General features: G+C 36.7%; 1 protein-coding gene across 1 annotated transcript in view; it reads right to left on the reverse strand.

Annotated features, from left to right (window-relative positions):
• Positions 1-18,796, reverse strand: part of SUPT20H (SPT20 homolog, SAGA complex component) — a 36,789-nt gene that overhangs the window by 1,369 nt on the left and 16,624 nt on the right. Inside the window, 13 exon segments of the mRNA XM_052812755.1 lie at positions 27-154; positions 699-804; positions 2,983-3,081; positions 3,083-3,103; positions 4,464-4,519; positions 6,928-7,079; positions 8,168-8,480; positions 10,239-10,406; positions 10,639-10,747; positions 12,886-13,003; positions 15,058-15,090; positions 17,324-17,481; positions 18,473-18,544. Coding sequence (XP_052668715.1) covers positions 27-154; positions 699-804; positions 2,983-3,081; positions 3,083-3,103; positions 4,464-4,519; positions 6,928-7,079; positions 8,168-8,480; positions 10,239-10,406; positions 10,639-10,747; positions 12,886-13,003; positions 15,058-15,090; positions 17,324-17,481; positions 18,473-18,544 — 1,533 coding nt within the window.

Genomic DNA, 18,796 nt, shown 5'->3' on the forward strand with positions numbered 1-18,796 from the left:
CAGTCAGAGTGAAGTTGCTGGATTACTTGTATCTGTTGCTGCTGCTGCTGCAAGGCTTGTTGTTGTTGCTGTTGTAAGGCAGAAGAGAGCTGGAGTCTCTGCTGAGGAAGGCTTTGCCCAGGTCTGTTCACGGCAGAGCCAAGCTGAGACAACACTAAGAAAGGAGAAGGGGAAAGCAGGCAGGTCAAAGAGGTCAGGTCGAGTTGGTCAGGGTCAGGGAAGGAAGACATAGGAATAGAGTGTCACAGGAAAGGGGGAACAACAGAATTAGTTTCAGAGTCAAATTGGAAACAGTGCAGAATCAAGTATACAAGATATACATACTCCTCGTTAGAACATAATTAGATTATGAAGTGCTTGTGGAGACACAAAGAGGTTTCTCATAGTGGATGTTAAGCACACAGTTAAAGAAACATTCCTCAATGAAGTCTGGCATGGAAGTTACCTGTGTTTGCTTTTTGTATCAAGTGTGACTTATTTTCACATGGTATTATGGATTTACTACACTTAACTGCCAAACAAAAGCACAAAAGCGCATGCTTTGGAAGTCCAGTGTTTCTTATATAATTCATATGCCGATAATAAATAGTTAAGTTGTTTTGATCTAATTTAAGACTTCTTTAAGACCAAACTTCATTTCAGTGTGAATTTATCAACATACACATGTAACTACAAAAGGAGGCTCAGCAAGCACATACCTGTGGCTTGAGGTTGCATAAAATTCCCTACTCCAGTCAGGTTAATTACAGCAGCTTGTTGGGCAGATAATGCCTGATCTTGATTGGATGGACCTTGGTCAGACCCCTAGCAAAAATGAAAAGCTTGATCCTTATTACCAAACTTTGGTATCAATGAATAAGTAAATAAAGCCAGTGTAAAGGCAAACTTTTGAAGTGCCATTTAAAACCATTTAATTCTACATCTTCCAGTGTGCGTAGATACAAGCTATAACGTAGTCACTATTAAAGTGGAACGAACAGATGTCGAATGCCCCAAAACAGCTGCTTTGGCAGAAATGGTATTGTGCCCGTTACCCAGCAGAAGTCCCATGTAGTTGTCAACTTCCCTGCAGTCAGCAGAGAGTACAGCTGATGGTTGTAAACTTAGGACAATTTCCTGTCCCACTCCCAACCCCACAGTCTTCAGGTGACACCTGAAACCATCCATGTGCAAAGGTCCTCATCAGTCAAAATGTGACAAGTCTGAAACTTACATTCACATGTTCATATTGTGCCACACACTCCTTAATTTCATAAAAAACACAAACCCTGCTTTTAAAATCTTATTTTCAGAACAGAGTAGTTCTCACAGTAGTCACTCAAGTGGAATTCGTGGGGTCTGATCTAGTGTCCACTGACATCAAAGGGTACTGAATTATGACCTCTTCTAGAACTTAAATTATACATCGATTCATAAGGTGGGGAAATAAAGTGTTATTATGTAATTCAAGCAAACTGCATAGCTTATCAGTCAGGAAAAAAAAAAAAACCTCAAAAGAACAGCTTTTGAGCTGGTGCATTTCCAGGAGTTGCAATGCTTCTTTAGAATAACCATATGAAATAATGCCACTAAGATCTAGGTAAACTTGACCAAGCACATTAAAAAGATGTCATCATCTCAATGAAGATGACTAAGGAAGACTTAAAAAGTCATAGAACCAACATCTGGGGGAAACCCCTAAGTATGAGACGAGAACGTGTATATTCTGTTGGCAGCACAGAAAATTTTTGGTCTTTTGGGGCTTAGGTGTTTTCCACTAAGCACTTGGATTACAGCACTGTGAACGCATACGTTCTTGTCCTTAGTGAAAGCTAAGGAATCTAGTATTCCTAATAGCTCATTTTAGCTAATGACCCTGGTCTATAAAGTGTGGTAAGAGAGAAGTTCCTTAGGGCAAGTTAGCCAATGCAGAGACTGATTTCCTCCAGAAGAACTTTTTGCCACAAGAAGGACTAGGCTTACGTCAGCCTTTTTGTAAACACCCTTGAAGTTCAATGCCTAGAAAATAAAACCCAATAGTACAAGTGTGCATGACTTTTTTTAGCAATTCAACTAGTAACTGACACTTGGATTCTGAGAACAAATCTGAAAGTTTCCCATTAAACTGTCCCACATTCCAGAACAAGGCCTGTGACACAGGAGACTATACACCATAAAAACATTCGAAAGAGGCATCTTATTTATGGACAGCCTACAGTAGCACAAGCAAAATTGTTAGGACAAACTGAGTATCCAGTAGAGACTATTTAGTAAACAGAAGTCTTGCGTGTCTGGGAAGACAAAAGATAAAGAACAGAAAAGCAGAGCAGCTGGTTTTCCCAAATTGCTGCATTTGTGCTGCTAAAGATTTTTAGGCGCAGGTAGAACCAACCACTCAAAATCTGTCCTTTTGAGAACAGACAGATTGGTCTCTATCAAAACTTTAGACTTCCTTCAGTGATTAAAGCCTTTAACACTAATTGCAGGCAGCAGTAGAGCAAATGTCTTAAGATTACAGCTTTAAAGCCAACTGATACTTTCTCTGGTGCAAAGAGAACAATTCTGCTGAACTATAGCTGTGAGGATCATAAGGCAACTAACAGCAGTGTAAGAAGTTTTAGTTACTATGCAGCAATTCGGATTGTGTTTTTTCTCTGTTCACCTGATGTATCTGCTAGTTATGACAAACAGGACAACACTAAGCTGATTTTACACCACTTGTACAGTGGGCTGGCTCTCTTCATGCTAGACTTCGACAATGCTTAGCCAGTTGTTTTGTTATAGCTCTTCTATACAGGATATAAATAAAGGAGTATAACCCAGGCTCCAGCTGTGGCAACAAAGCCACTGCAGTCTCCGCAGTTTGAGAAGGTTTTGCAGGAAGACTTCCCTCCCCTTCTGCTTCAGATCTGTTGGGTAAAGGCTCATTTACTTGTGGAGATGGGGAGAATAAGAGAAACTGTTTCATCCACGCACCCCAGACTGAGGGCTGTTAGCACAGACCTGTTCTCCCTGTTGCTGAGGACTACAGGTTGTAGGCTGCTGAGATTGTTGCTGTGGAGGAAACTGTGACAGCTGCTGCTCCTGCTGGAGTGGGTTAAAAAATACATGAACCACCTGGAAGCTGTTGAAGATTAAAACAAAAAGCACACTTCAACCAAACTGCTGAGTTTCCCCACTGTCCGAGGATGAACGTGACATCGATAATGACCTCCTCCTTGGAGGTTTTTTTGTTTGTTTGTTTTTAAATCCTTTAAAATGAATCAGTTTACAATTGCTGTTGTTTGTGAAAAAGCCTTATGCTCAGAAAACAAACCTGCATTAAATTATAGCAAGGTATTTCCACAGGAAAATACGTTTTTATTATTCTAATTAAAATAGTAGAGATTGTACTGATACTGGAATTGTAAAGGCTAGTCTTCAAAAGCACTGTACATTATTTTCACTTTCAAAATATTCCACTGAAGTTTAATAGATGCTTCCCATCAACAAGCTGCAAGGTCTGATGCAGAAAAACATGAAACAAGTCTTGATTCCTCTCCCTTACCCCAGCTTTAATTGCACTGATTTCAGCCAAACAATTCTTGGCTTATATGAATGGCAGAGGTAGCTTGAAAGGTTGTATCTGTGTGATTTAATTTTATAGAAAAGCTCTACTCTGGCATAACTGCCTCCTGTGCCTGCCCTTTTCCATGTTTCTGGAGTGTGTACAGAAGTTGGAGGAGGAAGTAGCAAAGCTACAGCTGATCTTTTACTGGTATTAATTTTTTGAAGCATGGTGCAACATCTGTAGAACACTGAAGCTGCAATTCCACACCTGTAACTTGCAGCTGACTTCAAGATCCAGGAACTCCAGCTGGTTCCACAAACACTCCCCGTTCTGCTTTTAAATGGAGCTCTGACAATAAGCAACTTTTGCTCATGTTTGTATCTGTATGTATGCTTAGTGGAAAGAAAACATTTACAGACCTTCTAAACTCCCTATCTTACATGAACTCCTATTTGCATTACCAGAAGCTCTTTAAAGCCGTTATTGCACCTACCTGCGCATGTTGAGCTCGACTTTTAAGCGTTGTATGTGTAACCCCTGAGTGATTCTACTGTACTGTTTTGTACTTCTAAAATAATCATAACTTCAGTTTAAAGAATGATTTGCAATAAAAGCTTAAGCAAATCCTGAAAATAGAAGTTTGTATTTTAGGATTAATCTCTTGAATTCAAATGTCTGCATTTTTAGATTGTTACTGAGAACTAGCTGCTTTGTTGTGAGCTAGGAATATAATTTCCACCTGATATCTTTATGGAAGTAGCTTTTTCTCTTATTCCAAGCATTTTAAATAAGCAATTAAAATTTGCAGTAAAGGGTTTGTCTGATCAACTGGCTTCAAAGATCTGTGGGGGGCAATGCAGTAAGCGGCACTAAACATGTCTCTAAAGAAATATAAGAAATTATCATTATTATTGTGTCCAAGTGTATCAATTACCTGTAGAAGATTTAAGGGCCGAAGATTTGATGCATTTTTCAAACCAAAGGGGCTGCCTGTTAAAGAAAACATCTTTTTATTAGTAGGAAGTCTTTACTTAATTATATATGTGTATTGCAATTAATACACCTTTCCACTGGGATTATTTCTAAACATTTGGAAGTTGGAAAAATGGCAAGTGTAAATTTTATACTTAATACAATGCTGCATTTTCCATAATGTTGGTAAGTTCATAATTATCCAGATTCAAAGTTAAAGAGAGCTGACTAAACAGAAAGAAATCTGTATTGCTACTAAACACTGTACCCTGTAACCTATAACCTGTTAATGCATTTACACAAAGGTGAATGTGGAGAATATCACAGCAGTTATTCTTCAGTGATTCTTCTGGCTTTAAAAAGTTTTACTGTTTGTACAGTAAATCCAGAAACGTCCAAGGGCTCAATGAAGTAACAGGCTCTCAGTTTCTCAATCATTAACAGAAAACAATCCCACCCAAAAATCTCAGCAACTGCCCACCCTCCCAAGGGCTTCTGGCAAGACATCTGACTTCTAGAGCTTTTGGCATTATTCCACATGGCACTCTTCAAAGCTATGCTAAAAGAAGATGTGCGTGTAGTAAGCTCTGAGGTGGATATAGGACCGGTACAAACGCTCCAGTAAAACAGTGGCTGCCAAACAGAACCCCCAGAGGCTTTCCACAGACCTAGCTCAGCTCACTACTCCCATCTGTTATGTAGGCGACAGCATAGCATGTAAAAATCTGTGACACCAAACTGGTAAAGGTTGACAGTGCTTGAAAGGACAGAATTAGAATTAAAAGCAATCCTAGTGAATTGAAGAAAGTGTCCAAAATTCAACAACATGGAACTAAAAAAAGACAAATGAACAAGTATAAAATTGTGAGTAACTAGCTTTGTGTCTATACAGCAAGAAAGGACATGAGAAGTTACGGTAGGTCACAAACATATCCAAATCATCCATATCACAAACTACAGAACACACAAAAGGAAAGAACCTCTTCACACAGTTTACATTTATAAAACTCACTGTCAAAAGATGCTATAGATTCCAAAAATATAAACAGGTTCAAAACCCAATTAAATAAATCCACAGACTAGAAGTCTAGCATGGGACATTAAGCATAAAGATCCACGTGGATAGTCTTCAGCTGAGAAAGTCTCAAAGCTGCAGATTGCCAGAAGAGGTACACTTGCATACAAGGGATGTTTCACTTCACACTTTTGCCTCATCTTAAACTCTCTCCTAAGTATCCTCTAGCTGCGACTGTCAGGGACAGAATATAAACTGGATGGATTTTGGCCTAAACCAGTAAAGCCATTCTTATGTTAATGTAATGCTGTTGCAAAAGATACAGATAAAAAATAGGCAGACCTCATTTGGGGAAATGTTAACAGGCATGTTGTGAAAGAGATGAGATGCATTTATTCTGCTGTGCTCCACAGTGGTAAATCAGCCAAGCTCAGGCTTGTGTCCAGTTTTGGTTATCACATTTTAAGAAGGATGTAAGCAAATTGGACAGTCTAGAAGAGAGTGACAGGATTATGAAAGGTTTGAAAAATACGACCTATCAGAAAGAGAAGACAAATGTGGGACATGACAGCGTGTTTGATACTTAGAGGGTAAAGAGAAAGGGTGAACAACTATTTTTCATGTCTGCAAGGAATAGGAGAAAAAAAAATTTAATTCACAATTAAGGAGATGCATTGTAATTAGGAGGAAATATTTTGTACAGATAATGAACTACTCCAAACAGCTACCAAGGAAGATGGGAATCTTTAGTGAAGGTATTTAAAGACAGTTTGGATAAACATTGGTTCAGTATGGTTTAGATAGATTTGACTGTCTCAGTGTAAGGGATGGAAATCTTGAAGTCTCTTCTATCATTCTGATTGCATAACCATACATTAGGGGTTTTTTTTCTTCATTATATGTTCAGAAAAAATAAACTAAGAATTTAAATCCTGCTTTAATGAATATTGAGGCACACAGATTTATATAGATACATTTGAAGGCAATAAGGAACTAATTAATTGTCCTACTAGAATAAGCAGTACCAGTGACAGAATAAAATGCCCTGCACATTTAAAAAGTGAGGCCTCTTTCTACATTCAGTCATGCCTTTTTTTCTGGCAGTCATCATTATCAAAGTTGCATTTGAATTTAGAGTTTCTCTAAAACTTCCTACTGTGCATACCAAACAATCTAGGTTGAGAGTAAGTTTCCCCAGTCTAGCTTCTCAAAAAAAAAAAAAAGAAAAAAATCAAACAATCTCAATCATAGCCTACACTTTGAATGCAAAAATACATATGTTGTTCCTGAGCTCCAGCCATCAACAATACACAATCTATTCACACAATGGCCACTTTCGTCCATTGTTCTCACAATATGTTTTCACACTGTCCCTATCTGAAGGGTGGCTTTTCAACTTATTCACACTAACCTGCTTGAGAGGCAGACTGCATTGCAGCAGGCAGCGCACTTGGTACCAGACCTGATGGTAAAATGCCACTCAGATTTATACCTGCAGGGGCTATGGCACCAGTGTTGCACCCCAACATAGGGTTTGAACCACTCATCAGTGTCTGTGCTCCACTGTAGAAGAGGAAAGACAACACATCAAACCCAAGTGGTACAAGTAAACGTAAGTAACTAAATTTTTGCCCTGTCTCATGACGAGTAAATCAATTGTTTGCTGTAAATGGGATTATGGATAAAGCATCAAGGCAGCTTTAAAAATTGTTATGCCTAGGGCATAACAAATACATAAATCCACATTCTCGGCATATACGTGTTTTTTCTTGGGTATAATCTATGGAAAATAAAACACAAACGGTTCTTTTATTCTAGGAATACTGAAAGATCAACAGTCTTCAAAACAGTTGTACTATCATAACAAAAAGTTAAGGAACAGGTTTGTGTTTTCTTTTTGCACCATTAAAAAAAAAATCTAATTAATCAACAGTGATCAACTGCTGAAGACCTTGGATGAATAACTCAAGTGTCTGACACTTGCATTGAAGCACACTATGTGTCTCACACTGACCATCTTATATTGATCACAATTTCATTTAGCCTAAAAAGCAGCTCATGTTATACCACACAATCTATTCTTGACAGCAGCATTTTTTTTTTTAAACCACAAAATGAGTTTTAAGAATCAAATAATGTTTAACCTCAATGTTTAAATTGTTAGAAAACAGATTTGTTGTTTTCTTGTATTTTACATATAACCTTTCATTCATAGGCACCTTAATATCAAATCTCTTTCCATTTTTCATTTAGAGTGTTCTGCATATGATATTCCACCTCCTCTCTGATTAACAAATAATGTTTTCAAACTTAAAGGGCAAAACCTCAGAAATCACTTAAACTGATGTTAAGCCTTATGAAATTAAACTGTATACATCCAAAAAGCTGAAAGCAATAAAGGTCTTTCTTAATAGACCTTTTCAATATTCTGATAGCAGGTGCCTTATATTTGAGAAATACAGGTAGTTTCTAGTGGCTCTTCACTTCATAATTACAAAGTGAATGATCTTTTTGTATTGCAGATCCTGAAAAATATCTATCCTAATGGATGCTGGACAGTTCTGTACCACTCCCACTCTCCCCACCGCGCCACCCCAATGACCAACCCACCCAGGGCAAATTAAGAAACCATCACAACAAAAAAAACTTACCACACAGAGCCCACTACATTGATGAAGTTAAGTCCTGCAGGGTTTGCCATGACCTGGGTGGAGGTTGTTCCTGTAGTAATGGATGTTACCATGGTGGAAAGAGGAATAGTCATTACAGGCAGTGCCTGGCTCAGAGACATTTGCTGCTGAGCAAACGGGGTTAACAAAGTGGGCTGAGGGGTGAAGCCTGAATCTTGGGGAGTAGGGGTGGCAGAAGGGGTAATAGGAGTTGAGCTCTGAGCATCAGGAGGGTGTGGGGTCGATGAAGGGGTGTTGGTTGGAGTAGGAGTAGATGGTTTAGGAGTTCCAGACCCTGCTCATTGAGAAAAATAAAAAGTGCTAGTTTGTTACAAAAGGCCAGTCCTTTTGGTATAATAAGGTTAATGGAATCTTATTTAGCACTGACAATTTGTTCCATTTTTTAGGCTGCAAGTGTTAATTTCTACACGACACAAGTGCTGCAGCACACACTCCTTGTTAAGGATGCAGTATAATCACACACAAAACCCATTCTCCATGGTTAATTCCTTAAGCCATACACCGGTTTGTATCCTCCATTAAGTCCTTCCATAATTTATCATACACTGAGTCACGACTCCATTCAGAAATACTTAAATCAAAATAAAACAATTTCTTAGTGACCAGTTTAATCTAATTAATGTTTTTTTTCCTAAAATGTTAAACATATAGTCTATATGCACTGCCTGCACAATAGCATCGTGTTAAAAACATATCATGGAAAACAACAGATTCAACAAAGAACACATACTATCTCAATAATGATGAGGTTAATCTAAATTTCAGATAGCTAAGCTCCCATTTGCCAAATTTTGATCAAATAAAAATATTTTTTTTAATATTTGAGAACCAGAGGATAATACTGCATCTTTAAAAGTTACTGTGTAATTCCTTCTGCTTAAATGTAGCATGTATAGCTATATTTGTTGTGGATGCAGTAAGCACAGTCATCAATAGAAAAACAAAACAGAAACCCCCAAAAGCTTGAGGTGTTTCTTTGTTTTTCTTTTTTTTTTTTAGCTTTCATGTCCTGCAGAAAGAAAGGAAATAAATGTGGATGTCCAGCTGTTGTGACCAGACCCTTAAAGTAACAACTGTGTGCAGCAGATTTACACGATTCATAGCACTAACATGAAAACACAGTAAATATGTTAGAAGAAAACTTTTATAAGTTTTCTTTTTTTCTTTGTGCAAAACAAGAAGGCAGAAAAGTTACACCTTTTGAGCTATCCAGATTTTAAATTATTTAATGCAAAAAGCATAATACTGTGCAGGATACTGGAATGTGCAGTATACAATTATTCATAAAAAAATGAAAAACTGCAGCTATGACTTCTCTTTGTACAAATCTGTTCACGACATGTCTCAAGACGCATACATATTTTTAAAAATGTTTATGGTCTATAGCTACGATTACAATGATCCTGTCAGTGTTAATGAAAATACTTAAACTAGGATGACACTTATTATTGAAATTTACATTAACACCTGAGAATACGGTGCTATCATCACCAGCATCACCACCACACTTGCAATCAGCAATGATTTGTAAAACAGTGTAGGAGTGTTTTAAAAAAATCATCTTATCGTTTATTGTATCACCACCTTGGGACTGATCAGATTATATACATACATAGAGATACAACTGCACCAGCTCCTATAACATTTAAAAAACCAGATGCTTAAATTATGTAAAGGCAAACTGATCTAACATACTGTTTTTACACTGGAGGAAAAAAATCTACACTTTGGAATTTTATCTCATCACATCATCTACCAGCCTTTCAGAAATGAGGAGATCATACTAATTGCATAAAAGGTATTAAAACGTATACACAGAGGGTGCATACATATATACAGAAAAAACGAACACAGTTACAATAAACATAAAATACATACAGTGAACAAGAGACCTGCCTAGAGCTGCACAACTTATACAATTTAGGGTACACTATACACTTAAGTTTCATCATTCCACAGGTTAAGAAGTTTATCTCGGGAAGCATTTATGCAAAAGCCTAAGATTTAATGGAGAATTTAGGTCGTGACTCACTTTGTGAAGAGCTCGCAGGAGACATGGCAGCTGGAGAGAGCATGCTAACTTGATTAAGATCCATAGATTGTTTCCGAGAAAGACCAGGAGGCTTAGAGGAAGGAGGAGGAGGAGGAGGAGTTGGGGATTTTAGATGGCCACTTGACTGTTGTGGACTAAAAATATTACCTGAAAAAACATAATTAAAATACATTATTGTTCTGTGAGTACATGTTAACTTGAATATTTGTTAGGATACAATTTTGTGAACAATATAATCAGAAATAAAAAAAAATACTCTCTTCACATATAAGATACTGATTTTTTTTTTTTTAATTAAATCTTTACTAAAGGGATATCATGTAATTTTACAACAGGCAGAACACATAAAAAGGAGACGCCTGAGTCAATAAATAATTACCTGAAGAGCTACTTCCTGAACTTGAAGGTAATTTGATTGGAGGAGGTCGGTGTTTTACACCTTTCCCCAATACTGAAGACTGAACAGAGCCTGATATACTTTCTGGCTGCTAGGAGGAAAAAGAAATTAACACTACCACAGCAATAATGTGAGCTTCCACATGTTTGACAGAAAAGACAATTCAATTAATTTGTATTAGACTTCTCAAGACCATTACAAAATTATCTTCAAACATTTCAGATTTTTATTTATTTATTTTAAAAACATAACCTATGACCAACTCTCTTGAGATAAAATGGTTACCATCAAGCAGCAGCTTGCAAATGCTGGTAAAATTTAAACCAAGCAAAAAAAAAAAAAATTTAAAAAATTTAAGGAGTTTCACTTGTCTCCACAATTCTGACATCCTTCTCAGTAATTTTCACAAACGCAAGAGTGACAGATGCACTTTAAATAAAAGGACAATTTGGTCTTACTTGAAAAATTACATCATTTCATTCATTCACCATCTGTATATATCTGCCATTTCCAACCAAGATGGATTTAAAGAACAGGATCAGATTTCCTGATTCTGGGAGTAGGAATTTAAATACATTCAGGAAAATCCTGAATGCACAGAAATCAATACATGTTTTCCCATTGACTGCGGTGGGATCAGAACTTCACTAATCTTTTTAGAGGAAAGGTGCTCCCTTCTTGTTTGTTCTTATAGCCTACTTATCAGGTTGTTTGAACACAAATTAACTTCAGCTAATCAAGTCTGTAGTTCTCAGCCACTCACAACAGACCCTAAATCCATAATTCCAATAGCTGACGCCATCAAAAGACTCAACAGTGAAACACATTTACAGTTATAGTCTATATCTTTTTACCTACAAAGCAGGTATCCCATAAATGAAAGTAACGCCTAAAACATACAGTCCACAAACTGCTGAAACTAGAAAACGAGGCTGTCAATACAGTGAATGGAATACTTCAATGCTGGAGCCAAAATCAGATGTGTATGGGCTAACAAATCGGAGCATTCAGGATCATGCAGAAATCAACCTTTTTGGAGAGCTGAGCTTCCACTGATTCTCAGTAATGAGACACACCCTCTACATGCTTCTAATTGCTTGCTTATAAAAAAGAAACTTTTGAAGAAAATTCTGAGGGCTGCCTTTCTCTTCTACTATTAAAATCTGCTTTCATCATTCTGAAAATAAAGACTAATGCCCCATTCAAAAGGGGACTAGATCATTAAATACAGTAACCTGAGTAACTTTCATCCAGCTTTCAGTGGGGGCTTGGACAGCCAGACAAGATGACTTCCAGAAGTACCCTCCCACCTTAAGTTATTCTACAATTTTAATATATATATATATATATACACACACATATACATATATACACACACGTGCATGCATATATCTGCACATGTATACACACATACAGAAACGTGCATATTGCTTTCTGCAACTGCTGGCCTCTGCATGCTGTTCTTCTGGCAGATACCAAGAACTACCTCTTTTAGAACAACGTTGTTGCAGTTTAACAGTAGGTATTTAGGGAAAAGATGTAGCACAGGAAATAGCCCAATGGATACAAAATTAATTTACCAGTTGGAGCCTAAATACAGGTCAACACTGAGTATTGAATCTGACCAAGAAAGCCAGAAGAAACAAGTAGGCAATGCCAACAGGCATGAGAACTTGGGAATGCAGGAATTTCTGCTGGATGTGTGTATGCAAACATAGGCACTTTAAAGTTTTTGGTGTTGGCTTTGTGGTGTGGATTTGTTTTTGTTTGGTTTTTTTTAAAGATTTCCTCTTCAAATTAAAGAGAAAATAATTTTAATAATTTCTAACAGTAAAAGAAAAGAAGTTCAGCTACTACATCTGCTTCTATGTTTACTGACCTGTAAAATAAAACGCATAGCTGCATTGTACTGTACTGTACTGCTCTGTGAAAGGTTCATCTGAGCAGGGGAAAAATGCTACAAAACAACCTTGGAGCTAACTAAACTATACACGGCAGGGGGAAGAGACATGGATAAAAGACACAACATTTGAACAATGAAAACAAAAGTGCTTTCCTCTAACTTTTCCAATATACTCACATTGAATGATTATGACAATAAAGCATTTAAAAATTCATTCAGAATGAAATTTTTAGGTTATTTTACTTTTAAATGTGGACAGCAAAAATTATTCTAATAATTCAATAATCAAGTGCAAATAAAAAAAATGTACGGCTCAATAAACTCACTTCCATTTCCTTCCCTGGAGAAAGATGACTAAGATTGACTGATCCACCTGAATTATGAAACATTTTCACAGGACATTTAGCTTCACTTTGTACTAACTCCTGATACTGGTTCACCACTCTGAAACAAACAATGAGGACATAAAGAGATTAACAACTTTGAACTTCTAAAGTAGATATGTATGTGTAAACAAAGAATTGTATACGTTACAGAGTCATGTATTTCATACATAAGTATATATCTATATAAAATAGAGATGCACATATATAAAACATATCTATATCTCTATATATCTTTCTACTTCATGTTCCTGGCCTCTTCTTAGATTTATTCCTGTTTAACTTTTCTTTTAACCACTCTTTTTCTAATGCAAAATACAGTTTAAGAAATGAGTTTAAGAAACACTTTTGGAGGAATGTGCAAAATGGTAGACAGAACAGTTCCCTTCCCAAAAGCAACTGCAGTTCTTTGGGATGTCAGTCAATGGGGATCCCATTCCCTTCACAAGGGTCCAGAATCTTTTCTAAAGCTGCGTCCTCTGCTTATGCTCCCTGTGGAACAGTCGACCCTCCTTTAACTTGAGGTTTATGTCAGATGAGGACTCTGAAAGCAAGGGCTGAACTAAGCGGTCCATACTGAATGTACATCCAAGAACCAGTCATCACAGCAAAAAGTCATCACTCTTTGAGCACCAGGACAGCCAGGTCTTATTCTATAAGACTAAAGAGCAGTGATGTATCCAGGAATTTAAAGGATCAATAGCATCAGGCAAACAATTTTAAAATACTGTTCTACCAAATCAAATACTACATGTCGACTAATCTGAGAGAACTAAGTTGAGGGAATACTGTTTCACAAACATGAACAGAATATACAAAGTGACCTTGCAGACTTGAAAATCAAGCTGAAGACCTGTTGCCACTTAAACTCAAGCAGACTGATCCTCAATGAAAAACTGCTGGAACATTTCAATTAGCTTACACCTAAATGCATTGATCTACACTTTATTTTGGTGCAGCACTAATTAAACATGCTGTTACATGACTAATGCAGACATAAGCAAGGGCCCCAGGATACATGGCAGAGGAAAGGGTGCAGTGTACTTTTTTCAGCAATTAGACTGCCTTAAAGTTACAGTGAAATCAGAGTATTAAAACGCTACATACTCAAAAAGGTGGTCCTGCCCTCCTTCCTCCTCTGCTGTTTCTTCTTGTCCTAGTCCCTGAAACCCAACTGCTTATTCTGATAGAAGGATTTGTGCAACCCAGCAACAAACATGATCAGGAAATCAATCCCAGTTAAAAACTAGACCCCTCCATTATTGTTGTTTTAGTTTTCAGCCAAGCAATCCTCCAATTCAGCTTACAGCACAAACAGCAAAAGTCTCTATCAGCACAAAGGAGGCAGGAGAGAATATAAGCAAAGACTTGCTTGATCAAAGTTATCTATTGGAACAAAGAACATTATTACTGATTTTTGACCAAATCAAGGACTCATCTCTCTGCCAGGCACATAAGAAGAGGGTGTAGTGGAGTAAGAGCTATGGCATGTACATCACCTCAAAGTCTCCTACGAAGGCACAAAACCGTCATAGAAACACAGCTATCTAATGTGATGTGCATTGACAAACATCTGGAGAAATACTTACAGTTATCCCAGAATTGCTACTCATAATCATTCTACAACTAAAATATACTAGAAAACTGTTTTGTTACTTGCTTCTCTGAGAAAGCTGAATCAAGTAATGCACAACACACAAAAATAAGTTGCATATATTTAAGTCCTAGATTACACTTAAAGTTCAAATGAACAATTTCTGTGATTGTCAATTTACCATACAAAATGTCAAGATGAAATTCCTGCTAAGTGCTCTCAGAATTTTATTACTACCTGTGTAATCAAGAAAAACTGTGCAAATAACTGAAACAACACACTTCAAGTTTAGATAGCGGGATAAACTGTATTGACGTACTTGCTTTCCTCTATTCTTCCTTGCTTGTTAAATATAGAAACTGCACACTATATCCTAATTCTTGTTATGATGATTAATTCCTCTTATTTTCCTCATCTGTTCTGCACCTGTATCCATAACACTAGCAGTCATAATGGCTAAAAGGAACAAATTTCATTATTTGACATCAAGCCAAATGGTTGTACATACTATATTAATTTACCTTTCAGCATCAGTCCTCGAACCAATAAGGAACCTAAAATGTAAAACGTATAATACATTTTCAGTCATTAATTGGACTAAAAGAACATGTTTTTATAATCACAAAACTTTGAACGAATGTCAATGTTGCTCTTTTTTCAGACCTGCTGAAAATAAAAGAGATACCACATCCATTTAATGGACTGGGTATTATTTAGTACTTGAAATACAAACTTGGCTTCATAACTATATATACAATATACACACATAGTCTAATATGGTCTCCTTTAAGAGTAAATTACCTACAAAGTAAAAGGCAGAATATGGAAGTTTTGCATTTTATACTTTCAAAAAATGGAAGTAACTGCTACAGAATTGCTACTGTAAAAAGTACAAGAGAAAAGTTACATATAAATCAACATATCAAATGCCAACACTGAAATATAAACCTAAGTGTCATAACCAGCCCTATCTGTAATATTTTAAGAAACACTTAGTTTCCATTGTTTGATTTCACTTACGCAAATTCTGATCCCTCACAATTTTCCAGAACTCCTAAATAAGCATTTCTCTTTTGCGTAATACTTGTGGCTTGCAAACTTATTACTTCAGTGATTTTTTTTTTTTTGTAAACACTACAGACCTCTGATTCTCTAGCTCAAAAAAAAAATCATTGTTTTATTTTACAGCAGAACAACAAAAATGTCTTCTGCACCTTTCACTTCATATGACATAGTTTTCTAAGGAGGAAGTATCCAAACTTTGATGAACTTTAACTGGCAATGTCTTAAAAATAATGGACTAGAGCAGTGATTTCCAAAAAACACCAGGTATCTAACACCTATAAATCCTTCTAGTTCCCAGCCTTATTACACAACTGTAAGCTAGCACTGCTGTTCTAGGAAGATCAGTACTAAGTACGTGTGCTGGTTTTGACTGGAGTAGAGTTAACTCTCTCCACAGTAGCTAGTAAGGGGCTGTGTTTTGGATTTGTGCTGGAAACTGTTGATAATTCAGGGATGTTTTTGTTACTGCTGAGCAGTGCTTACACAGAGCCAAGGGCTTTTCTGCTTCTCCCCCCAACCCACCAGCGAGCAGGCTGGGGGGGCACAAGGAGTTGGGGGGGACACAGCTGGGACAGCTGACCCCGACTGACCCAAGGGATATTCCAGACCACGTCATGTCGTCTTCAGCAATAAAAGCTGGGGGAAGAAGAAGGAAGGGGGGGACGTTTGGAGTGATGGCGTTTGTCTTCCCAAGTCACCGTTAGGTGTGACAGAGCCCTGCTGTCCTGGAGATGGCTGAACACCTGCCTGACCGTGGGAACTGGTGAATGAATTCCTTGTTTTGCTTTGCCTGCATGCGTGGCTTTTGCTTTACCTATTAAACTGTCTTTATCTCAACCCACAAGTTTTCTCACTTTTACCCTTCCCATTCTCTCCCTGATCCCACCGCAGGGGGGTGGGGAGCGAGAGAGTGGCTATGTGGTGCTTAGTTGCCAGCTGGGGTTAAACCATGACAGGATGGAAAAAACCCAGTATATAGCTCAGTCTAGGGATAAAACATCCTAAGCCTTAAGAAGATTTTAAGATTTTAATAAAAAATAAGATAGGAATTATACACTAGACAATAAAAACAACTTTCATTAACAGAACTAAAGTTTCCTCCGGCTCACTGCTTCTTGCCTTAATGAAATTTATTGCTGCACAGGTTCCTCCATGCAAAGAATCTGGTACACACAACAAAGAGCCAAGAACAGAGAATCTTTGTAGAACCACAGCCATCAACAGCAGATTCAAAACAATTCAAAATTATGAAGCTTCTTAGGAGCTCATGTTTTTCTTTATTGTTTATTTAGCCTAAATTTCTCTGCATAAGGGTAAACATAACATAATCAAGTCTTAGGTTTTCATAGCATCAGGCAAATTTCGAGAACAATCAAAATTATGAGTAATACTGAAAAAGAGCGCTAACCATATTTCATGGTGTCTCCACAATTTGAGTGGGTTGCATTTTTTTGTTGGTTTTTTTTCCCCCCAATATATGTTTAATGTAAAAGAACATGCAGATTTAACAAAAAGTATATTTAAGATACAGTTGCTTGAACAGATTTTGGTTTGGGTTTTTTTGTTAAAAAAATGTTAGGTTCATTAGCTGAATTTTTCCACACAAAGCTCTTAAATCCGAATTCTAGCTCTGGAGTATGTTTATGACTGAAAATGATAGGTAATGTTTGTCTTCCTTCATCTATCAGATCACAGTACAGTTTAAAAGAACATGTAACTTACTGTGATGGAGTTAATAGGTTGTCATTTTCTTCATCACCTTTGAGTGTCTGAATTTTACCATAGTACAAGGGATTGCCAAGAGACTGAAAAATGGTCAGTTTTGTTTTTTGAAGCTGATTACCAACTTCACATTCAAACACATAATCATCTTTTATTTCCTAAAAAGAAGAAAATAACCAAATAAGTATTAAACAAGTGATAATAGAAACAGCTAGTAAAATATGCTATAATATAAAAAAATATATGCTATAAAAATATAGTAAAAAAAGAAAGGTAAGTAACACTCTCTAAGAAGCAGTGCATTATCTAAAATGAAAGTGATTTGAGAGGAAGTTATCTAAAGGGACGAGAGGAAAAAGAGTTTATCATCTCTTAAAAATACAAAAATTTTGCAAACCCTAAACAATCATGTTATATATGGAAAGGCAGACTGGGTAAACATATATAGAAACAGTTTTACATAAGTTATGACAATGCAAAAAAAATTATCCAAGTAAAATGTTAGAGATGAAGATTAAATTCTATGGGAAAATATTACTTTTGCTAATATGAACTATAAAGACATCATGATAGATGCTGTTAATAAAGATAGTATCTTGCCTCCAAAATTACAAAGAGTTAATGAATTTATTTATAGCTAATTATATCAAATGACTACTTCTTACTAAATCATGTAATTTGTTCCAAAAATCTTAAGGTTCAACTTAAACATTGCAGAAAGAGCTTTTTGTAAGAGGTATTTAATATTACTTAATCTCTTTCCAAATTTAACATTTTTATTTTAACAGAAGCTCTTTTCCATCAATCTGAGTATCTGATTAAGAAAGCAATCTCTTGAGCGGGGCACTGCTTCCCGTAAATTATTATGCTTTTTTTACTATACAGTAACAGCACATGTTACTTGGGAGATTAAAGTTGCTTTTCCTTGTATTTCTGAAAAACCTGAGGAAATTACAAGACTGATCACATGCATGCTGCACTGTATGAAATTACAAGTATCTGTGGTAATCTTTCTGTGTCTATATAACACATGGAAGATTAATTAAATTGGGGGAGGGAAGCTTATTCTTACATTCCTCTGATTTTGTTGAAATAAGAGGCGTTTTAACTAGAGACAGAGAAGTTTGGCCAAAGGTCTAAACTACTCACATGTGCTGGCCAGACAGTTGGTTGAGAGTCATCAGGCTTGATAGACTTTTCCACTTTGGCATATTTTTCCACCTTAAAGAAAATGGAGGTATCAGGAAAAAAAAGAACAGCAGTCATATTGGGCCAGAGTTAAAGTCAATCTAGTACAGCTTCTTTTTTTTAACAGTGGCTAACATGACAGTCTTAAAAAGTAAGTGCAAGAAACAGACAAGGATAGTCTGATACTTTGTATACCGTCCCCTCTTTGTGTTATGCATTCAGGAAAAGTAAACTGGATAACCTCCAGAACTTCACATTTATTCTGTTACACCATATTTGCTACGT

The sequence above is a fragment of the Harpia harpyja genome, chromosome 17, assembly GCF_026419915.1.
Source record: "Harpia harpyja isolate bHarHar1 chromosome 17, bHarHar1 primary haplotype, whole genome shotgun sequence".
NCBI lineage: Eukaryota > Metazoa > Chordata > Aves > Accipitriformes > Accipitridae > Harpia > Harpia harpyja.